General features: G+C 40.3%; 1 protein-coding gene across 1 annotated transcript in view; it reads left to right on the plus strand.

The window, feature by feature from the left end:
• The window catches only part of Ncoa1 (nuclear receptor coactivator 1), a gene marked incomplete at its 5' end in the record, with an annotated part of 70,129 nt that overhangs the window by 39,508 nt on the left and 12,518 nt on the right, over nt 1–18,103 (plus strand). Inside the window, 6 exons of the mRNA XM_028778094.1 lie at nt 1,406–1,523; nt 3,410–3,584; nt 3,798–4,112; nt 5,803–5,904; nt 8,733–9,135; nt 16,203–16,377. Coding sequence (XP_028633927.1) covers nt 1,406–1,523; nt 3,410–3,584; nt 3,798–4,112; nt 5,803–5,904; nt 8,733–9,135; nt 16,203–16,377 — 1,288 coding nt within the window. The remainder of the gene's footprint in view (nt 1–1,405; nt 1,524–3,409; nt 3,585–3,797; nt 4,113–5,802; nt 5,905–8,732; nt 9,136–16,202; nt 16,378–18,103) is intronic.

The following is an 18,103-nucleotide window of genomic DNA, read 5'->3' on the forward strand; positions in this document are numbered from 1 at the left end:
TTTTGGTTTGAGACAGATCTATCTATGTACCTCAGGCTGGCCATGAACTCAGTATACAGACTAGTTCACCTCAAACTTGTGGCAATCCTTCTGCCTCAGCTTCCTGAGTGCTAGGATTACAGGTTGTGGCACTGCTAGAAAATGAAACTGTACTTAAGTAAGTTTCCTCTTAAAACTTCCAAGGGTATGTAGCTCAGTGCCAGCATCCGTGGGCACTGGCCTCAGTCCCTAGGACCACAAAGCAGCAAACTCCAAGACCCTTTTACTAAAAAACAAAACAATGTTTTAGTTAGCTAGGACTGCTGTAACAAAGCACCATACATTATTTTCTCACAGTCTGGGAGGCTAGGAGTCTAAGGTGTCAAAATAAGGTTTCTTCTGAAGTGTCTTTCCTTTATCTTGGGACTGGCCGTCTTCTGTCTGTGCCGTTGATGTTCTTACCTTCCTTTGTTATAAAGCCATTAGTTATAGTGAATTGAGTCACAGCAATGGCCTGTTTGCAATAAATTGCCTCATCAAAGGCTCTGTCTCCAGTTAGTCATGTTTTAAAGTCCTAGATGTTAGAATTTCCACATAATGAGTTTAGGGGAGAAGAATACAATTTAGCCCATAACAATGATGAATTAGAGTGTATTCACTTTAGAAATTACAAATAACCATTATAAACAGAAAAATGGTCTCACTCCCTGCCTAGCATGAACCAAAAAAATACAAAAAAGAGAGCCTCGTATAATTTTTATATCAGTATTTATGCATTTATAGAGACAGAATTGGTCTAGAGAGATGGCTCAGCCATAAAGGCTAGGCTCACAACCAAAAATATAGAAACAGAATCTATGTGAATATAGTGTCTTAGAACATACTTTCTTCTCCTTTATTCAACAGCACATTGTCAGTATCTATACCTTAATTCTTCAGTCCCAGAATGTCTGAAATTTAGGTTATTTTTAGTTTTCCCTAGTGTAAATAGTTTACAGATAGCCATAATACTTTCAGAGAGCTGCTACATGGGGCTGGAGCGATGGCTTAGTGAGCAAGAGCACTGGCTGCCCTTCCAGAGGACCTGAGTTTAGTTCCAAGCACCAACAGGTGGCTCACAACCATCTGTATCTTCAGTTCCATAGGATCTGATGCCCTCTTCTGGCCTCTTGAGGCACTGCATGCATGTGGTGCATAGACATACATGCAGGCAAAACATGAATAAAATAATTTTTTAAAGCTGCTGTAGATAATTTTTCTAAAGTGCATGTATTGTTTTCTTCAGTTCGAAAAACATAATCCAGCCTGTTTTTTATCCGAGTATCAGTAATACTTTATAGGGAAATCCTACTCTCCTGTATAGTGTATTAATTGGAAATGCTACCTTGTCCTCCTTTGTGACAGTGAACGTTTTCTCTTCAATCAGGACTGCCTGAACTAGAATTAGAAGCAATTGATAACCAGTTTGGACAACCAGGAGCAGGCGATCAGATTCCATGGGCAAATAATACTGTGACGGCCATAAATCAGAATAAACCAGAAGAGTAAGTAAAACGCTTTGTATTTTATACACTGTGAGATATCCGCTTCTAAACTAGGAGCTACCCTCCCCAGACTGGATTCCAGTGTGCACTAGTATTTTTGAACTGTAACTCGACATGAGTGTTTAATTAAAAGGGAGCATGAGAGGATTTAGTCAAGCTTAGATCAAGCAGGGCATTTACCGTATGACCCCAGGTATGTCTACTTTGTAATTGCCACAAGACTGATAAGGTATGTAAGTCTCATTCTGCATTTCACTTGCATTGCTTTGATCTCCATATATTCCTGTGGATAAACTGGCCTTCCTATACCAAGTGTGTTGCCTTAAACTTTCAGCCCTGGGTAATTTTGTCCATCATTTGTCTTTGTTTAGAGCAAGAATATGTAAGGATGAATCAAGGGAAGAATAATTATATTTAGGACATTTTCTGAACCGTTTTTCCTTTTCCCAGAAGAATAATTCTTTGTCATATTGCTCCTGTAATAATATTTTTATTATTTTGAAAAATAAATATATTTATTAATTTTTATCCATCAGTTACTGTCACCTTGGATTAGACTGCATGCTGTCCTCATGAATCAGTCAACAGTTGGGTTTTGGCTGAACTACTTGCATGTTAATGTTTTCAACTTAATTTCTTTTGTATATAATAGTAACATTATATTATCAAGATAATTTCATCATTTTTAAAAGCATAAAATAAATTTGCTGTTTTGATTATGATTCAGTTATAGTAATTAATGGTATTAATACAGTCAATAGAATAAAAATAAATCTTAAGGTCTGGCAACACGGCTCATTGAGTAAAGTGCTGCCACACAAACATGAGAATCCAACATTGAATCCCAAACCTGAGAGAGAGAGAGAGAGAGAGAGAGAGAGAGAGAGAGAGAGAGATGGATAGAAGGGAAAAAGAGAGAAAGAAATAAAAAAGGAAGGAAGGAAGGAGGGGGGAGGAGGAACATACACACATACATGAACATCCGGGTGGACACACACAGAAGAATAGAAGAATAAATAAGAAAAATAAATTAACTGATTTTGGGGGTGCTTTACTTTTATTAAGGACTCTTGCTCTTTCAGAGGAGCCAGGTTTGGTACCCAGTACCCTTAACAGGTAGCTCCCAACCATCTGTAACTCAGTTCCTAGAGATCTACCACTCTTTTCTAACCTCTCCAGACATCTGCACAATATTAATGCACATATACACACTCATACACAGGCACATAAAATGAAGAACTAAACCTTTTAAAAAGTATTTCTCCTTTCTTAATTATATTTAGTTGATTTTCCAGGATATTTCTTTAAGCTAACAGGAAGAATATGGAAATTTCTCAGTAGTTGACAAAAGAATGGAAATTGCGGTCAGACTGTACATTAACTACTGTTTTACCTAGGAAGGTGGCTCAGCAGATAAACACTTTCTGTAAGTTTGAGGACCTAAGTTTAGATTCCTAGAAATCAGTAGATAGCAGTGTGCTGGCACATCTCTGTAATCAACAACTCTGGAAGGCATAGACGAGAGCTGCTCAGAAGCCAGCCAGTCTAGCCAATCGGTGAGCTCCCTGTGAATGAGAGACTGTTTCTCAGAAACTAAAGTGAGGATCAACAGAGACAGGCATCTAACATCAACCTCTGACTTCTCATGTGCACATATGATGAGAGTCTACACCCATGCCACACAGACACACATGCAAATGCATCCAAAATATGTTCTCTGGATCTCTGCACACTAATTATAGGGCATTTCGTTGCACTAGAACTCATTGGCAACATCATAACAGAACATTCTAAGACCAGATTTGTGCATATATGTATGTGTATGTGTTTGCATTCTTAAAATCAAGTCAGTTTTTTCTCCTGCCTTTCTCGTTTCTGCACCCTAGCCCTAGCCAATGCATTAGCTCACAATTGGACGAGCTCCTCTGCCCACCAACCACAGTAGAAGGACGGAACGATGAGAAGGCCCTTCTAGAGCAGCTGGTGTCTTTCCTCAGTGGCAAAGATGAAACGGAGCTGGCCGAGCTAGACAGAGCGCTGGGGATCGACAAACTTGTCCAGGTGCTTGTTCAGACATTACCCGAGCCACCCTGGTGATTTTTAAGCAGTGGTTCCTTTGGGTGAGGAGCTTCTGAAGAATTCTGATGAAGTCAGAATGAATATGTTCTAAGACTTGCTAGAGATAACTTCTCCCACATACAGATTTATGTAGACATACATCTCATGTGTTGCCAGGACTTTGTTTATAAATTGTTTTTGCTTCTTTCCTACCAGGGAGGTGGATTAGATGTATTATCTGAGAGATTCCCACCACAGCAAGCAACGCCACCTTTGATGATGGAAGACAGACCCACCCTCTATCCTCAGCCATACTCATCTCCATCGCCCACCGCTGGTCTCTCTGGCCCTTTCCAGGGCATGGTCCGGCAGAAGCCTTCACTGGGTACTATGCCAGTTCAAGTAACACCTCCTCGAGGAACCTTTTCACCCAACATGGGCATGCAGCCCCGGCAGACTCTAAATAGACCTCCAGCTGCACCCAACCAGCTTCGGCTGCAGCTGCAGCAGCGGCTACAGGGGCAGCAGCAGGTGAGTGCTGTCCCCCGCCCGCCTGTGGCTCAGAGCGCCCCATCACAACACAGGCACTACAGTGAAAGTGTCCAGTCCGTGCCCAGATCTCAGTGAAAGATCCAAAGCCATCCTGGTCTGTTAGGATGGGAGTAAGGGACCCCTTCTGTCAGGGGATGCTGACATAGCAGAACACTGTGAAACCTACAGCCTAAAAGGAATACAGTTTTTGTGTTTTAAATGATCGTGATGTTTTATCTTATTCCACAAAGCTTGGGATTTTTACTTTAACATTTTCACTGTGTTAATTTTTCCTCAAAAATCTGTTTTGTTTTGTTTCTGATCTAATGTGAGTCAGAAAATAAATGAATCCAGAATTAAGAGGTAAGCTGTTAGGCAGTAATAAACTTAATCACTGCTCACAGGGCTTTGGGTTTGCATACGTGTGTGTGTGTGTAACTCTAATAGGCTATCTCCTTATATATAGTTCAATAAAACATATCCATAATTATCCACTTATATAATTTATAACTTATGAACATCAAGTAGCACAAACCTGAATTTCATGGCATATACCTACATTACCCACTACTCAGGAAACCAGTGCAGGAGGATCATTGCCACCCAACAGTTTAAAATCAATCTGGGTAACATAGTGAGACTGCAATACAGCTCAAGAGTAGAGTGCTGGCATGCATGAGGGTCAGTCCCCATCGCTACGACAACAGTGATAAGACTGCAGATAATGTAGTATTAATGTTTTTGTTACTGTTATCAAGTTATATTGAGGAAAATTTTAAAATTTAATCTATAGATTATTTACAATGAAACCTTCCAGGTGACTTTATTGTTGTCAGATAAAGTAAAGGGACACATAGCCCTGTGACACTAGCCTGATCCAGACTACCTTCCAAACCAGTGTCCCACAGGTTATTCTTGGAGATCAAGATTAATGGCTGTAAATAAGAAAAAAGATTTGTGATGAACAAATTGCAGGCTGCCCCTTTTCGGAGATGCGCAGTGTGCTTTGGCCAATTAAAAGCACATAACATTTCTGCAGTAAATAAATGTCTCACCTTACGTAACCCTCATTTCTAGTACTTCCTGCAGCACAGTATGCTATTTTCCTGGCACTTCTATTAATGTCCCGCAGAACAATGTGCTTTGGAACAGCAATTTGGGAAATGTGGGTCTAAAGTGATTACTTCTTCTAGTTAAATAAATAATCCATTTTCTCAGAGCATTTGTTTCTTACGTAATTCTCCCTGGCTAATGATATCATGTTGGATTTTCCCCAAGTCTAGTTTCAGATGCAGTGCGAGTGCCACCAGGGCCTTGGCTTCCGTGTACCCCACAGCTTCCCTCGCAGGCTTGTCCTCACTTCATACCTACTCCGCCTGATATTTTAAGACCTAAAGCTGTTCTTTTCCTCTAATATCTTACTTTCCTGAAGTAACTATTCACATGCTTTCAGAAGTACACAGTATTGTATGTGTATATTTATGTGTATGTCCTACCTTTAAATATTCTGAATGCATTGATTAGCTGATGGAGAGTGGGAGTTATTAGCCCTTTGGCAAATTGAATGAAAGATGTTAGTAAACTTCACTTCTAAAACTTTCCAGTAATTAGTAAAGTGTGTGTGACTTTATGCGGCCATGCCATGCTTGGCTGTAGAACTGTGATCCTTCCTTGTCTCCGTTTCCCTTAGTTGATGCACCAAAACCGGCAAGCTATCTTGAACCAGTTTGCAGCAAATGCTCCTGTTGGCATGAACATGAGATCAGGCATGCAGCAGCAGATCACACCTCAGGTAAGCAGAAGTTGGACATTGGTAGAGCTCCTCCAGCCCAAGTGGTGTTTCTTGTGTTGACTTGAGTCTTGCTGGAATGCCTGAGAGCTCATCTTTAAACAACACTCCTGGTATGCATTGCTTCTAGAGTGAATTAGCCTATTTGTGATGCTCTTTCTCATATTTTGTCTAAAGCCCAAGGTTCTGCATTTCATTTTACTGTTTTTGTTATTGTTTCATGATACTGGATGGTCAAGTAGAAAGCTGTGACCCTGATCAGTCGAAACAACAGCACTTTCTAGGTTTATTTATTATAAGATAATTGTCTATAAACCTAGAGTCATAGAATTTTATGCTTAAAAATAACTGGACAGAGGCCAGTGAGATGGCACAGAGGTGAAGACTTGCCTCATAGCCTGGCAACCTGAGTTCTCTGAAGGAAAGAGCCAGCTCCACAGATTTGTATTCTGACAGCTGTATATGCAATATGGCATATGTGCATGCACACACATATGCAATAATACAGTAAACATTTTATAAAAGAACTGGATGGATCCAGGTGTACCAATCCCAGCATTTAGGAAGCAGAAGCAGAAGGATCCCAAGTTTAAAACCAGTCTGGGCTACGTGGCAAAACCATACTCCCCTAACACACACACACACACACACACAACACACATACACACTCCAAAACAAACAAACAGAAAAATAACAAAGAAACCTGGGCACCATTCTGAATGAGATCTAGCATTTACTTCCATATATATTTTAATATTTTTACTTCAACAACTTAACCCAAGTTGATATAAATTTTTAAGAGACAAGAATTGTAAAAATGAGGAGCTGGAGAGATAGTTCAGTGGTTAAGAGCACTGGCTGCTCTTTCAGATGTCATGAGTTCAATTCCCAGTACCTTCATGGTGCCTCATGACTGTCTGATCTATAACGGGATCCTATGTCCTCTTATGGTGTGCAGGTGTACATGCAGCCAAAGAATCCCCATATGTATAAAATATATAAATAAATAAGTCTTTTAAAAAGAGCAAAACAATAGGGGCTGTTGAGATGGCTTTATGGTTAAGGGCACTGGCTGCTCTTCTAGAGAACCCAGGTTCAATCCCCAACACCCACATGGCAGCTCACAACTGGCTGTAATCGTAGTATCAGGGGAACCTGACACCCTTTTCTGGCCTCAAAGAGCACTACTTGCATGTAGTACACAGACATACACGAAGGCAGAATACCCACATACATAAAATAAAAATAAAGAATCTTAAAAAAAAAAACAGTCAAAATAAATCTTGAAATCTCTTCATGAAATGGACCTTGGGACAATACAGGAAGCTACCACTAATCAAAAAGATAATGCTGATGAGGCCACTTCTAAAAAAAACAGATCTGAGCAGTGGTAGCACACACCTTTAATTCCAGCACTCAGGAAGCAGAGGAAGGCAGATCCCTGTTTGAGGCCAGTCTGATCTACAGAGTGAGTTTCAGATCAGCCAGAGCTACAGAGAGAAATCCTGTCTCAAAAAACAAAACCAGATATGAGCATCTTCATGAGTCAGAAGTTGAGTTTCTTGATCTTTTAAGTTGTAAACCTCAGTATTGAGTCCCATGTAGGAGTAACTCTAGGTTATAAGGAAATCAGACTCCTCTTTAGCAAGTCATATGATTTCTGTCAGAGACCCATATTTCAGTTTTTCCCAATGTAGACAACATCTAGTTGGCAAATTTCATTTTAAGGGAGCTATATATATGCTTCAGTCAGATGCTCATTCTGGAGAAGGCCTTACCGATATGCCATGGTGCTTTTCAAGTGACAACTGAGACGTGACTTCAGCCTCATCTCACCTCCTCTTTCCTCACCATAGTAAGTCACTTACCGTAATGCCTCGAGTAGTAGTGGGCTGCGTAATGATACAAAATAGCTGTCTCCACTTACTTCTGTTAATGACCTTATTTCTAGTTAATTGTTTTCTTTTTAAATGATAATTTTTAGGCACAAAATCTCCCAATTTGCAGTTTTCCCTTGCTTAATGGCCCTTGTAAGTTTTCCTAAGACTACAGATAATACCTATTTATTATAGATAACTTGGAGAAATACAGAAAATAATAATGAAATAACTTTCAATCATACTTTATTCATTTAAACGGAGTGCAGCAGTAAAGACAGCAAGGAAGGGAGAGCCTGTGTCTCTGTAGAGAAGCAGGAACGTGCATTAGAGAATGTGGTGTAACTACCTTAGGGACTCAGCAAGCACAGCTTCTCTAGCTCCTTGGAGATTTTGATGTTTCTCAGTGGTTTTCTTGTCCAGTATCACAAAACTACTTAGCTTTTACTTTGAGTTTTCTTATGTAGTTCTTTATAACATTAATTTTTTAAATTTGAGTTTAAACAGCTAATAGGTACTATCTTAGCATTTCTTAGTTACTTTATGGTCTATAAAATCACTAATGGTATGGGGAGACAGTTCAGCAGTTCAGTTTGGAGCACTGGCTGCTCTTGCAGAGGATCCACGTTTGGTTTCCTGCACCCTCGGGGTGGCTCACAAACAACTGCAACTCCAGTACCAGGGGACCTGACGCCCTCTTCTGACCACAGCAGGCTCCTTCATGTATGTGGTACACACACATACACATGAAATAAATTTTTTTAAAAAATACAATATACTATTTTTCTCCTGTGATTTTACTTATGAAATCCTCCATTTTAGTTTTGCTTGTAACATGATGATTTGCTACATTTTATTTTGCTCCAAGCTACCAGGCTTTATCCTATAAGCATTCCAGACCAGGTAGATGATTATAATAATTTTAATAAGTAAGATATTTTTCCTTCTTTGTAGCCACCCCTGAATGCTCAGATGTTGGCACAGCGCCAACGGGAGTTGTACAGTCAGCAGCATCGACAGAGGCAAATTATACAGCAGCAGAGAGCCATGCTCATGAGGCACCAGAGTTTTGGGAACAACATCCCTCCTACATCTGGACTCCCAGTTCAAATGGGGAACCCCCGTCTTCCTCAGGGTGCTCCACAGCAGTTTCCCTACCCACCAAACTACGGTACAAATCCTGGAACCCCACCTGCTTCTACCAGTCCTTTCTCTCAACTGGCAGCAAATCCTGAGGCATCCTTGGCCACCCGCAGCAGCATGGTGAACAGAGGCATGGCAGGGAATATGGGAGGACAGTTTGGCACTGGCATCAATCCTCAGATGCAGCAGAATGTCTTCCAGTATCCAGGATCAGGTAAGTAGTGCACTTGCTGCTTTTCTGACACCTATAGGTGCCACTCTGCTCTGCATGTGCATCTGTTGCCTGGCTTTGGGGCATTGCTGAAGAGGAAGGCTGTAAGTGGTAAAGTTGAGGCTAGGCTCCAGCCCCAGTCACCACTGAATGCTTGAGTGCTTTAAGACTTTTCTCAGTCTTAAAAGACTTTTAAGACTTTTAATTTAATGGCTGAGCTCAATAAATTAGGGGATTTGTAAAGATTTCTGACTCAAAAAGTTTTAATTTTATGTACAAAGCAAATTTACTTATTTTTCTCTCCTGGATCTCTGTGAAATCTACTCAAACAAAGTCTTCTTGGGTAACAGGTTTTAATATATTAACTCAAAGTCATTGTATGATTTTGTTTTGATAGTTTATATAAGGATAATCAATATTTACAAAGTATCGCAAACTTCTTGTTGATGATACCACTGGTAGCTAAATAAGTTATGACTTCCTCCACAGTGAATATTCTGATTTATAGAAGCTTTGTTTTTCTTCCTCCTCCTCCTCTTCTTCTTCTTCTTCTTCTTCTTCTTCTTCTTCTTCTTCTTCTTCTTCTTCTTCTTCTTCTTCTTCTTCTTCTTTTTGGTTTTTCGAGACAGGGTTTCTCTGTGTAGCCCTGGCTGTCCTGGAACTCACTCTGTAGACCAGGCTGGCCTCCAACTCAGAAATCTGCCTGCCTCTGCCTCCCAAGTGCTGGGATTGAAGGCATGCACCACCACTGCCCAGCAGAAGCTTTGTTTTTAATCTTTTCTTTTCACTATTTTTCACTCTATCCTAGACCATGATCCTTTTCAATTTTTATCACTTTGAGAGTCTAAAAGCAGTGATGATAATACATACTTGATTAATCTCATGTTTTAATCATATTTATCAAATTTAATGACCAATTCCTAAAAAGAAAAGAAACCCCTTGATTATATAAATGAACTAAACATGAATTTTAAAACTACTTAGAAACAAATCCTATCAGAAGGCAACTGATGGACACATGCAAGTGGCATGTGTCCAGTATGGTTTTTATCTATATTTTCTTCCAGACAAGCTTTTGTGATTAACCCAAAAAGTACCTTTTACAAAAAGTAGGGGTTTTTGTAAAGTCACCATTCATAATATAAGCAAAGCCCAGAAGGTGGGTGCTTTATCAGTTTGCAAACTGAAATGAAATGGTGGTTCTCAGTTCTCCAGTGAGCTGCTTCAAAAGAACATTGTAAAAGTATTACTTTCTATTGAATAGCAATGTTTCAAGATGCAAGTTGTTCATTTCTACTCTCTAGATTGCAAAAGGCCCCAGCATGACAGCAGTCAGCTTCCAGGGCTTTGAAACCAGGTTTGAAGTTGGTGGGAATCCAAGTTCCAGAAAAGATGGGAGTGAGGGTTGACAGAGCAGTATAGGAAGAGCAGGAGGAAGGAGGAGCAAGAGAGCAAGGGAGGAGGAAGAGTTGGGAAGGAAGAAGAGAGAAGTTTGTAAGTTAAGGAATCACAAATACAAGGGCTTTTCAACTGTGTTGGCTTTATGCTTCTGTTTCTGTTGCCAGTATATTTGACACACTGAGACCAGAGTTACAACTCTCCTTCAGATTCTCTATGGCCAGCTTCTTCTTTCTGTTGGACTCTGGATAAATAGCTATGTCGGGCGGGGTAGGTTAGTCAGCTGTAAGCAGTGTCCCATGCTGGTAGAAGGTGAGGACTGGAAAACTATACATAGGACATGGCAGAGAGCAAAAGGGGTTCTGAACCTTCCATTCAGTTTCACTTTGAACTTGAAAACTACTTTTAAAAGTTCTCTTTGAAAAATTATTTTAAAACTGGGGACAGGGACCTAGACAGATGACTCAGCAGCACTGGCTGCTCTTCTGGAGGACCCAGGTTTGGTTCCCAGTACCACATGCTGACTTGTAAACACTTGTAACTCCAGTTCCAGGGGATCCAGGGCCCTCTTCTGAACCCGCCTGGTACCGGGAACACACATAGTATATATACATACATGCAGGCAAATGCTCATAAACCTAAAATAAATTGTTTAAAATATTTTTAGGTGATAAAATAAAAAATCAACACTAAAACAACAAAAACAAAGGCAACCGTTCAGACATGCGTATTGTATGGAGCAGGTAGGACCATCAAAAAGCACGGTGGGGGTTGGGGGATGAGGAGCTAGCACAGTTGGTGATAGTATATATGAGACCCTGGTACTATGTAAACCAGGCATACCCATAGTCCTAGCACTTGGGAGGTGGAAGCAGAACCAGAGGGTCAAGGTCATTCTAAACCATAGACCCCTTACAAAGCCAGTCTGAGATGCCTAAGACCCTGTCTCAAAAAATTAAAAAAAGTAAAAAGTATTGCAATGTGCTTGGATTCTCTTATTTGCTTATTTTTAACTCTATAAAATATTATCCAGAATATTTTGTAATCTTTTATCTGTCAGAATCCTTTTTTTTCCTCAAAGAAATTGTTTATCATATATAAAGTTAACAATACATCAAACACAAATAAGTATTTTAAAACTGTAAACAGAGAAAATTTTAAATGTAGAATTTATGAAAAATCGTCCTCATAAACATGAAAATGATGTCAAAAACAAAAATGTACCCTCAAGAATCATAACTGAAGGAAAGATTTCTCCATACAATCTAAGTTATTTACCAGAGTTTGAGTTACATATAGAAGAAGCACACAAATAGATAAGGAACACGTTGTTTTATTTATACCATATTTTTAAAAAATAGTTAAGCTTTAAGTGAACGAAAGTTTAGAAAATACACAAATTACAACTTTCATAGGAAATTTAAAGTATTTTTGAAATTATAACCTGTGGAGAAAACAAAAAGAGTAAGTTAAGCACATCTCTGGACAGATTAACCACACGGTCAGTAAGAGTGACAGCACAGAGGACTGTTGTGTACAGGGATCTGCTCCTGAGTGTCTAAAGACATAAGGACACAGCAGGGGACCCGTCGTGTTACAGCCGAGGACAGCAGAGGTCAGCACTGTGTGAGGGGTTGAATGTTCACTACTGTACAGAGGACCTAGGTTCAGCTCCCAGCACCCACAGCTCACAGCTGTAAAGTGACTAGCTATTTTAGAACAGTAGCCAGGTCTTTAACTCCTGGCCAGCCCTCCTCCCAGTTTCCAGCCCAGCCCCTCCAACACCCCTCCAGACATTTCTCCCATCAGTTCCACCCTCAGTTCCCCAACAGTCTGCTTACACAGTCCTTTCTCCCGGTTTCCCAGTACTAGCAGCTCCAAACTATAACAGCTGTTGTAGCCTATCTGCTCAGCTCAGCTTCTTCTGGCTCAACTGTCTCCTAACAATATCTTCTGCACCAACTGCCTTCTCTTCTCACTCTGCTAGCCCAATCCACTTTCTCTGCCTCAGCTGGCTTTTTTTTTACAAACTATCCTGATGCGAGAAATCCAAGAGGCAACTAACACTGAAGGTCATAGGGTCAAGCAGTTCTAACACCTAAGAATTCTTTTTGTTTTGTTTTGTTTTTGTTGTTGTTGTTGTTTCGAGACAGGGTTTCTCTGTGTAGCCCTGGCTGTCCTGGAACTCACTCTGTAGACCAGGCTAGCCTCGAACTCTCGAACTCTCGAACTCAGAAATCCGCCTGTCTCTGCCTCCCAAGTGCTGGGATTAAAGGCGTGCACCACCACTGCCCAGCTACACCTAAGAATTCTTAAAGGGCTAGTTGGCTAGCAACTGGGGATCCTTTAAAGGGGCAGGTGCACAAGATAAACCACACTACACACAACTGTCTGTTACTCCAGCTCCAGGAGATCTGACATTCTCTTGTACCTTCTGCAGACACAAGACACACACGTGGTGCAGATATAACTTACAGATGCTCACATCTACACATAAAATAAAAATAAATCTTTTTTTAAGAATACACATTACTTTCTGAAGAATATGTGAAAGAATTATACTAAATTACCAGCTGCTTCTAGACTTCATCTGTCTTGAAAAGCCTTCAGCTTTGAGATACAGTTTCTTAGGAAAACAAGTGAAAAGGAAGCACTAGCATAACAAAACATGGGGGGGGAAACACATTTTTAAGAGCTTCTGCTTTAGCCTAAGATAGAGTGACAGTGGCCATATTTATTCTTCTGTGGGAGAGAAACAGTCAGCAGTCCAAGAGACTGGCAGAGCACACTGCAGGTCAGAGTCCAGCAAGAGTGGCTGGGAGAGTCGGGACAGCTGGTGCAGAGGGTACAGCATGAAGAGACAGCTACCCAGAGAAAGCCAGGACTCCATACAGAGAGTCCTGCTTCAGTTCTCCCCCTGCATGCATGCATGCCCATGTGCACGCCCACATGCACCAAAGCAGGGCCCGAGCAGCAAGCCTAAAGATTAGAAGAAACAGTGTTCAGAGTTCACACAGAGCCATTTTCCCTTCCCACCAGGCTGGAAAACCTCATATAACTCATGGGTGTCAAGTAAAATATTGTTTTACCTCAGGTGGAGCAAAATAAGTCCCAACCCAACTCTTGTTCTTGATTTCTCTAGGTACAAGATCCTTAACCGTAATCCAAATCGTAAGCTCAGAAACACTTAAGAAATATTTGTCTTGCCAGGCAGTGGTGGCACATGCCTTTAATCCCAGCACTTGGGAGGCAGAGGCAGGTGGATTTCTGAGTTCGAGGCCAGGCTGATCTACAGAGTGAGTTCCAGGACAGCCAGGGCTATACAGAGAAACCCTGTCTTGAAAAACAAAACAGAAAACAAAAGAAAAGAAAGAAAGAAGGGAGGGAGGGAGGGAGGGAGGGAGGGAGGGAGGGAGGGAGGGAAGAATATTTGTCTTGAAAAATATATACAGCTCTTAAAAGGTAAAATTCAGAAAATCTGAAGTTTGGCTTTTAAAATCACCAGGCAAGCAAAGAAGCAGGAAAATGTACCCTGTAACAATCAGACCCAACCCAGAATATTTGAAAAGACAAAGGGGACCCAGGGAGAAGGGACAAGAGAGGACAATAAAGGAAGTGAATATAATCCAAGTATATTGTATACATACAAAAAATTTCACAGTAAGACCTATCATTATATAATTCACACACACTAATAAAAAACATAAAAGTGTTAGAATGAGGTAGGAACTTTCATGTTCAAAAATCATCACTTCAAGGAATTAGAAACTATGAATGCATTCTGTGTGTTCAGTAAATTAGAAGGAAATTTGAGCATGTTAAATAGAAGTATACATAAGATCAATAAAATAGAAATCAAATTTACAGAGAAGAGCATAGATAAAAAAAATATATGTTAGATGGTGTGAACAGCTGGTTAAAAGTTATATAAGAAGAGAATAACAGTGGAAACTAAAATAACAAGACAGAGCAGAGGAAGTAGGCCAGCCTTGGTGCCTGCCTTTAATCCCAATACTTGAGAAGCAGAGACAGCTGGATCTCAGTGAGTTCAGGGCTGCCCTGGTCTACAAGGTGAGTTCCAGGACAGCCAGGACTACATAGAAAGGCCTTGTCTCACTAATCTAATTGTGATGAGGGCTGGAGAGATGGCTTAGCAGTTAAGAGCACCTGGTTTGATTCCCAGCACCCACGACTGTCTGTATCTCTAGTGTCTGGAGATCCAGCACCCTCTTAGGCTCCATAGGTATTGCACGCATGTGGTACACAGACATCCATGTACATAAAAATAATAAATAAAATGCTCATTTAAAAAAAAGCAAAGTAAAAAAAATCCTGATAATTTATTTGAGATCAATCCTAATCCATTGCAATCCAAAATTTTAACATTTTTTTAGAAAGATTGACAACTTACCCTATATTATATATTGTAATGTATATCGAAACTTAAAGGATCTAGAGTAACCAAAACAGTTTTGTATAGGAAAGATAAAATTTGACAGCTACCTAATTTCAAAGATTATACTTCCACACAGTGAGATGTATATCACTAGAACAGAATAAAAAGTCCATAAATAAAATCCTATATTTATACTAATTGCTTAACATAGTTATATTGATGTCTGTTAATAAGCATATTTCTAAAATTAAAAAGGAATGAGCTGACAAATGCTTCAAAATGGTTGAATCCCAAAAGTGCCATGCTAAGTGAAAGAAGCCAGACACAAAAAGACCAGATGTGATATTATGAGGATGCCCCTATGAAGTCTGACCAGATGTGATATTATGGGGATGCCCCTATGAAGTCTGCAGCCTTAGCTCCATTGAAGAACACTTTCCTAGCATGCATAGGCCCCGGTTTAACCCCAGCTTCACATGGTGCCATCCACACTTATAAATCAGCAGTTCAAGAGGTAGAAACAAGAAGGTAAGAAATTCAGGGTAACCCTTAACTCTGTAACAAGTTCAAGGCCAGCCTGGAAGTCTTCAGACCCTGCCTCAAAAACAAAGAACAGTTTATATGGTGGCACATACAGGTCTGGGTTTGCATGAAAACAGACAGGGACTGTCCATCAGGGCCAGGCACAGAGGAGTCCTGTGGGACCCAAATACCTACACTGCACTGTGGAAATGGTTGCACAATTCTCTACATTCACTAAGGTCATTGAATATGGATGCCATGGGTGACTTTCACGTCTTATAAATAAAGCTTTTTTTAAAGAGGGGAAAGGAAGCCAGAGCACACAGAGAAGCCTGGGAAGGAGTGGCCAACAATGTTCTGATGGTTTTGCATTTCACAAATAGGTTTTTCTTGCCTAATTATTTTCCTTTCTCAAGTTATTTTTTTAATCAGACAAGAAATCTACTACATATGTTCATTGGTTTTTGCACTTGAAAATTCTTACTAGCAAAAAAAGAACAGAAAAATATCAAATATAGTCCTGCTATACAAGTGAATATCTCAGCAACTAAAAGCCCTTCCAAACTTCCATGCTTGTTTACCTACTTGTACTAAGATTTCCTGCAATGTTTTAAGAGACCACTTTTTCTTAATTTTTGCTCTGTTAAAGAAGGTATTTCTAAATGAATTATAGCAGGTGCTTTTATTATTATTATTTTATGATGTTGATACATTTATGGTATATTTACATCAATTAATATGTGTCAATTTTCAGGACTGGTTCCCCAAGGTGAGGCCAACTTTGCCCCATCTCTAAGCCCTGGGAGCTCCATGGTGCCGATGCCAATCCCTCCTCCTCAAAGCTCTCTGCTCCAACAAACTCCACCCACTTCTGGGTACCAGTCACCAGACATGAAGGCCTGGCAGCAAGGAACAATGGGAAACAACAAGTAAGGGGATAGTTTTTCTATATGAGAATCCCTGGCACTCTGCAGCTTATAAGAGCAGCCATGCTTCCTTAAGGTGATTGTATGTTCACAATCCAGATAGATTGGTTCCTGCCATTTGTGTGATAAAAGGAACTGAATTTTGTTATCAGCAAAGAAAAATAGGAATGTTAATGCATGAAGTGTCAATTCCTCATTTAGGCAAATTTGTGTATTTACTGTATAAGGGTCTAGTGGTTTTGGCCTTCTTACCCCAGTCCTCACACACCTGAGGGATGAGACCCATGCCTATCAGTAACAACTTTTCTAGGACAGATGTAGAAAATATTTTCAAAAGGAAAATATGTTATTATCTCAGTAGGTACACAAAAGAATCAAACTTGATATCCACTGATTAAAGTAAATTCTCTATAAACTATGATTATAAGAAAATCTTTTATTGAAAATAGAGTAGTAGATAGTTTATTAAAGCCACACTAGTAAGACACTGGAGTTCATTCGAGCAGAGAGGCACATAGCCTCACTGCACCCAGAGTGTTCGAAAGCTCTCAGACGATACCCAACAATCCTGAGGCTTCTTGAGTCATCTGCTTCACCTGCTCTCGCATGTCTGGAGTCTTGGTGGCCTTGTCTTACCCATTTAGCTTATAAAATTACCTCACTGGGTTTTTTTTTTTTTTAATTCTGAATGTTGAACTTTTCACACATCACTTGATTTTATAAAGATTTTAATTTGGTTGTGTCTTGGTTCTGGTGACAGGGAAGCCATTTAGTCTGACAATATAATAAGTAAGGCAGTTCAAGTTAAAAACATAAAACCATATTCTCTTAAAGTTCACTGAAAGGTGAGAGAGGAAATCTTTTGTGAGAGAACTGTGTAGCTCTCGGTAGAGACTGTGTGTAAATGGGTTGGGAGTGGAACTATCTCTGAAACATGCAAGAGGCATTTCGTCTCCTAGTCATTCTAACCCCGACTTCCTGAACTCAATTGAGGCTGCATGGTCGTCACTGTAATTGCACCCTGCAGCACACAGCCCCCTTTTCCAGCTCTTTCTGCTGTGCTTAGACATGGCAACTCCCTGGTGAAACCCTGGGATGAATGCCCCATACTGGAGGCACCTACATATTTAGTTTAAATATGAGTGGCTAGCAGTATAGCTCAGCAGTGGAGCTTTTACTTAGCACATACAAGCCATGAGGTAGAGTCCCTAGAAACAGAGATAAGGACAGAGAACAGGGAGGAAGGAAAGAAGAAAGGAAAGAGAAGAGAGGGAAGAAAGGAAGGGGAACGGCTGGGAAGCTGTGCTGACAGGTTTCACTAACCTGTCTCTGTTCCACCTTGCACTTTAATTCCCTAAAAGACTGTGCTCTGTTCACCTCCACCCACGCCCTGTCGAGCCAGTAGGCTCATCTTTGCCACCAAGAACTAACTGCTCCTGCCATGGTGGTTAGTGTGCCGGGTGCACTTCCTGTCAGCAACATTTGACATATTTACCTTGGTTTTTTTAAAGTTCTTTCTTCTTTTGAATTTTGGAACACCTTTCTTTCTTGCTCTCCTGCTGTTGATGACTTTCCTCCTACTTAGTCTCTCTTGCTGGAGACATCATTTGCTAGAAGGCAAGCCCCTTGGCCTCCGTGCAAGCCCAGGAATCCATCCTAGGACCTCTTTCTCACAACTACTTGTTTTCTTGGCAATAACATCCAATCTTAAGGCAAACATTGTGGCAAA

The sequence above is a fragment of the Grammomys surdaster genome, unplaced genomic scaffold, assembly GCF_004785775.1.
Source record: "Grammomys surdaster isolate TR1022 unplaced genomic scaffold, NIH_TR_1.0 324, whole genome shotgun sequence".
Classification (NCBI taxonomy): domain Eukaryota; kingdom Metazoa; phylum Chordata; class Mammalia; order Rodentia; family Muridae; genus Grammomys; species Grammomys surdaster.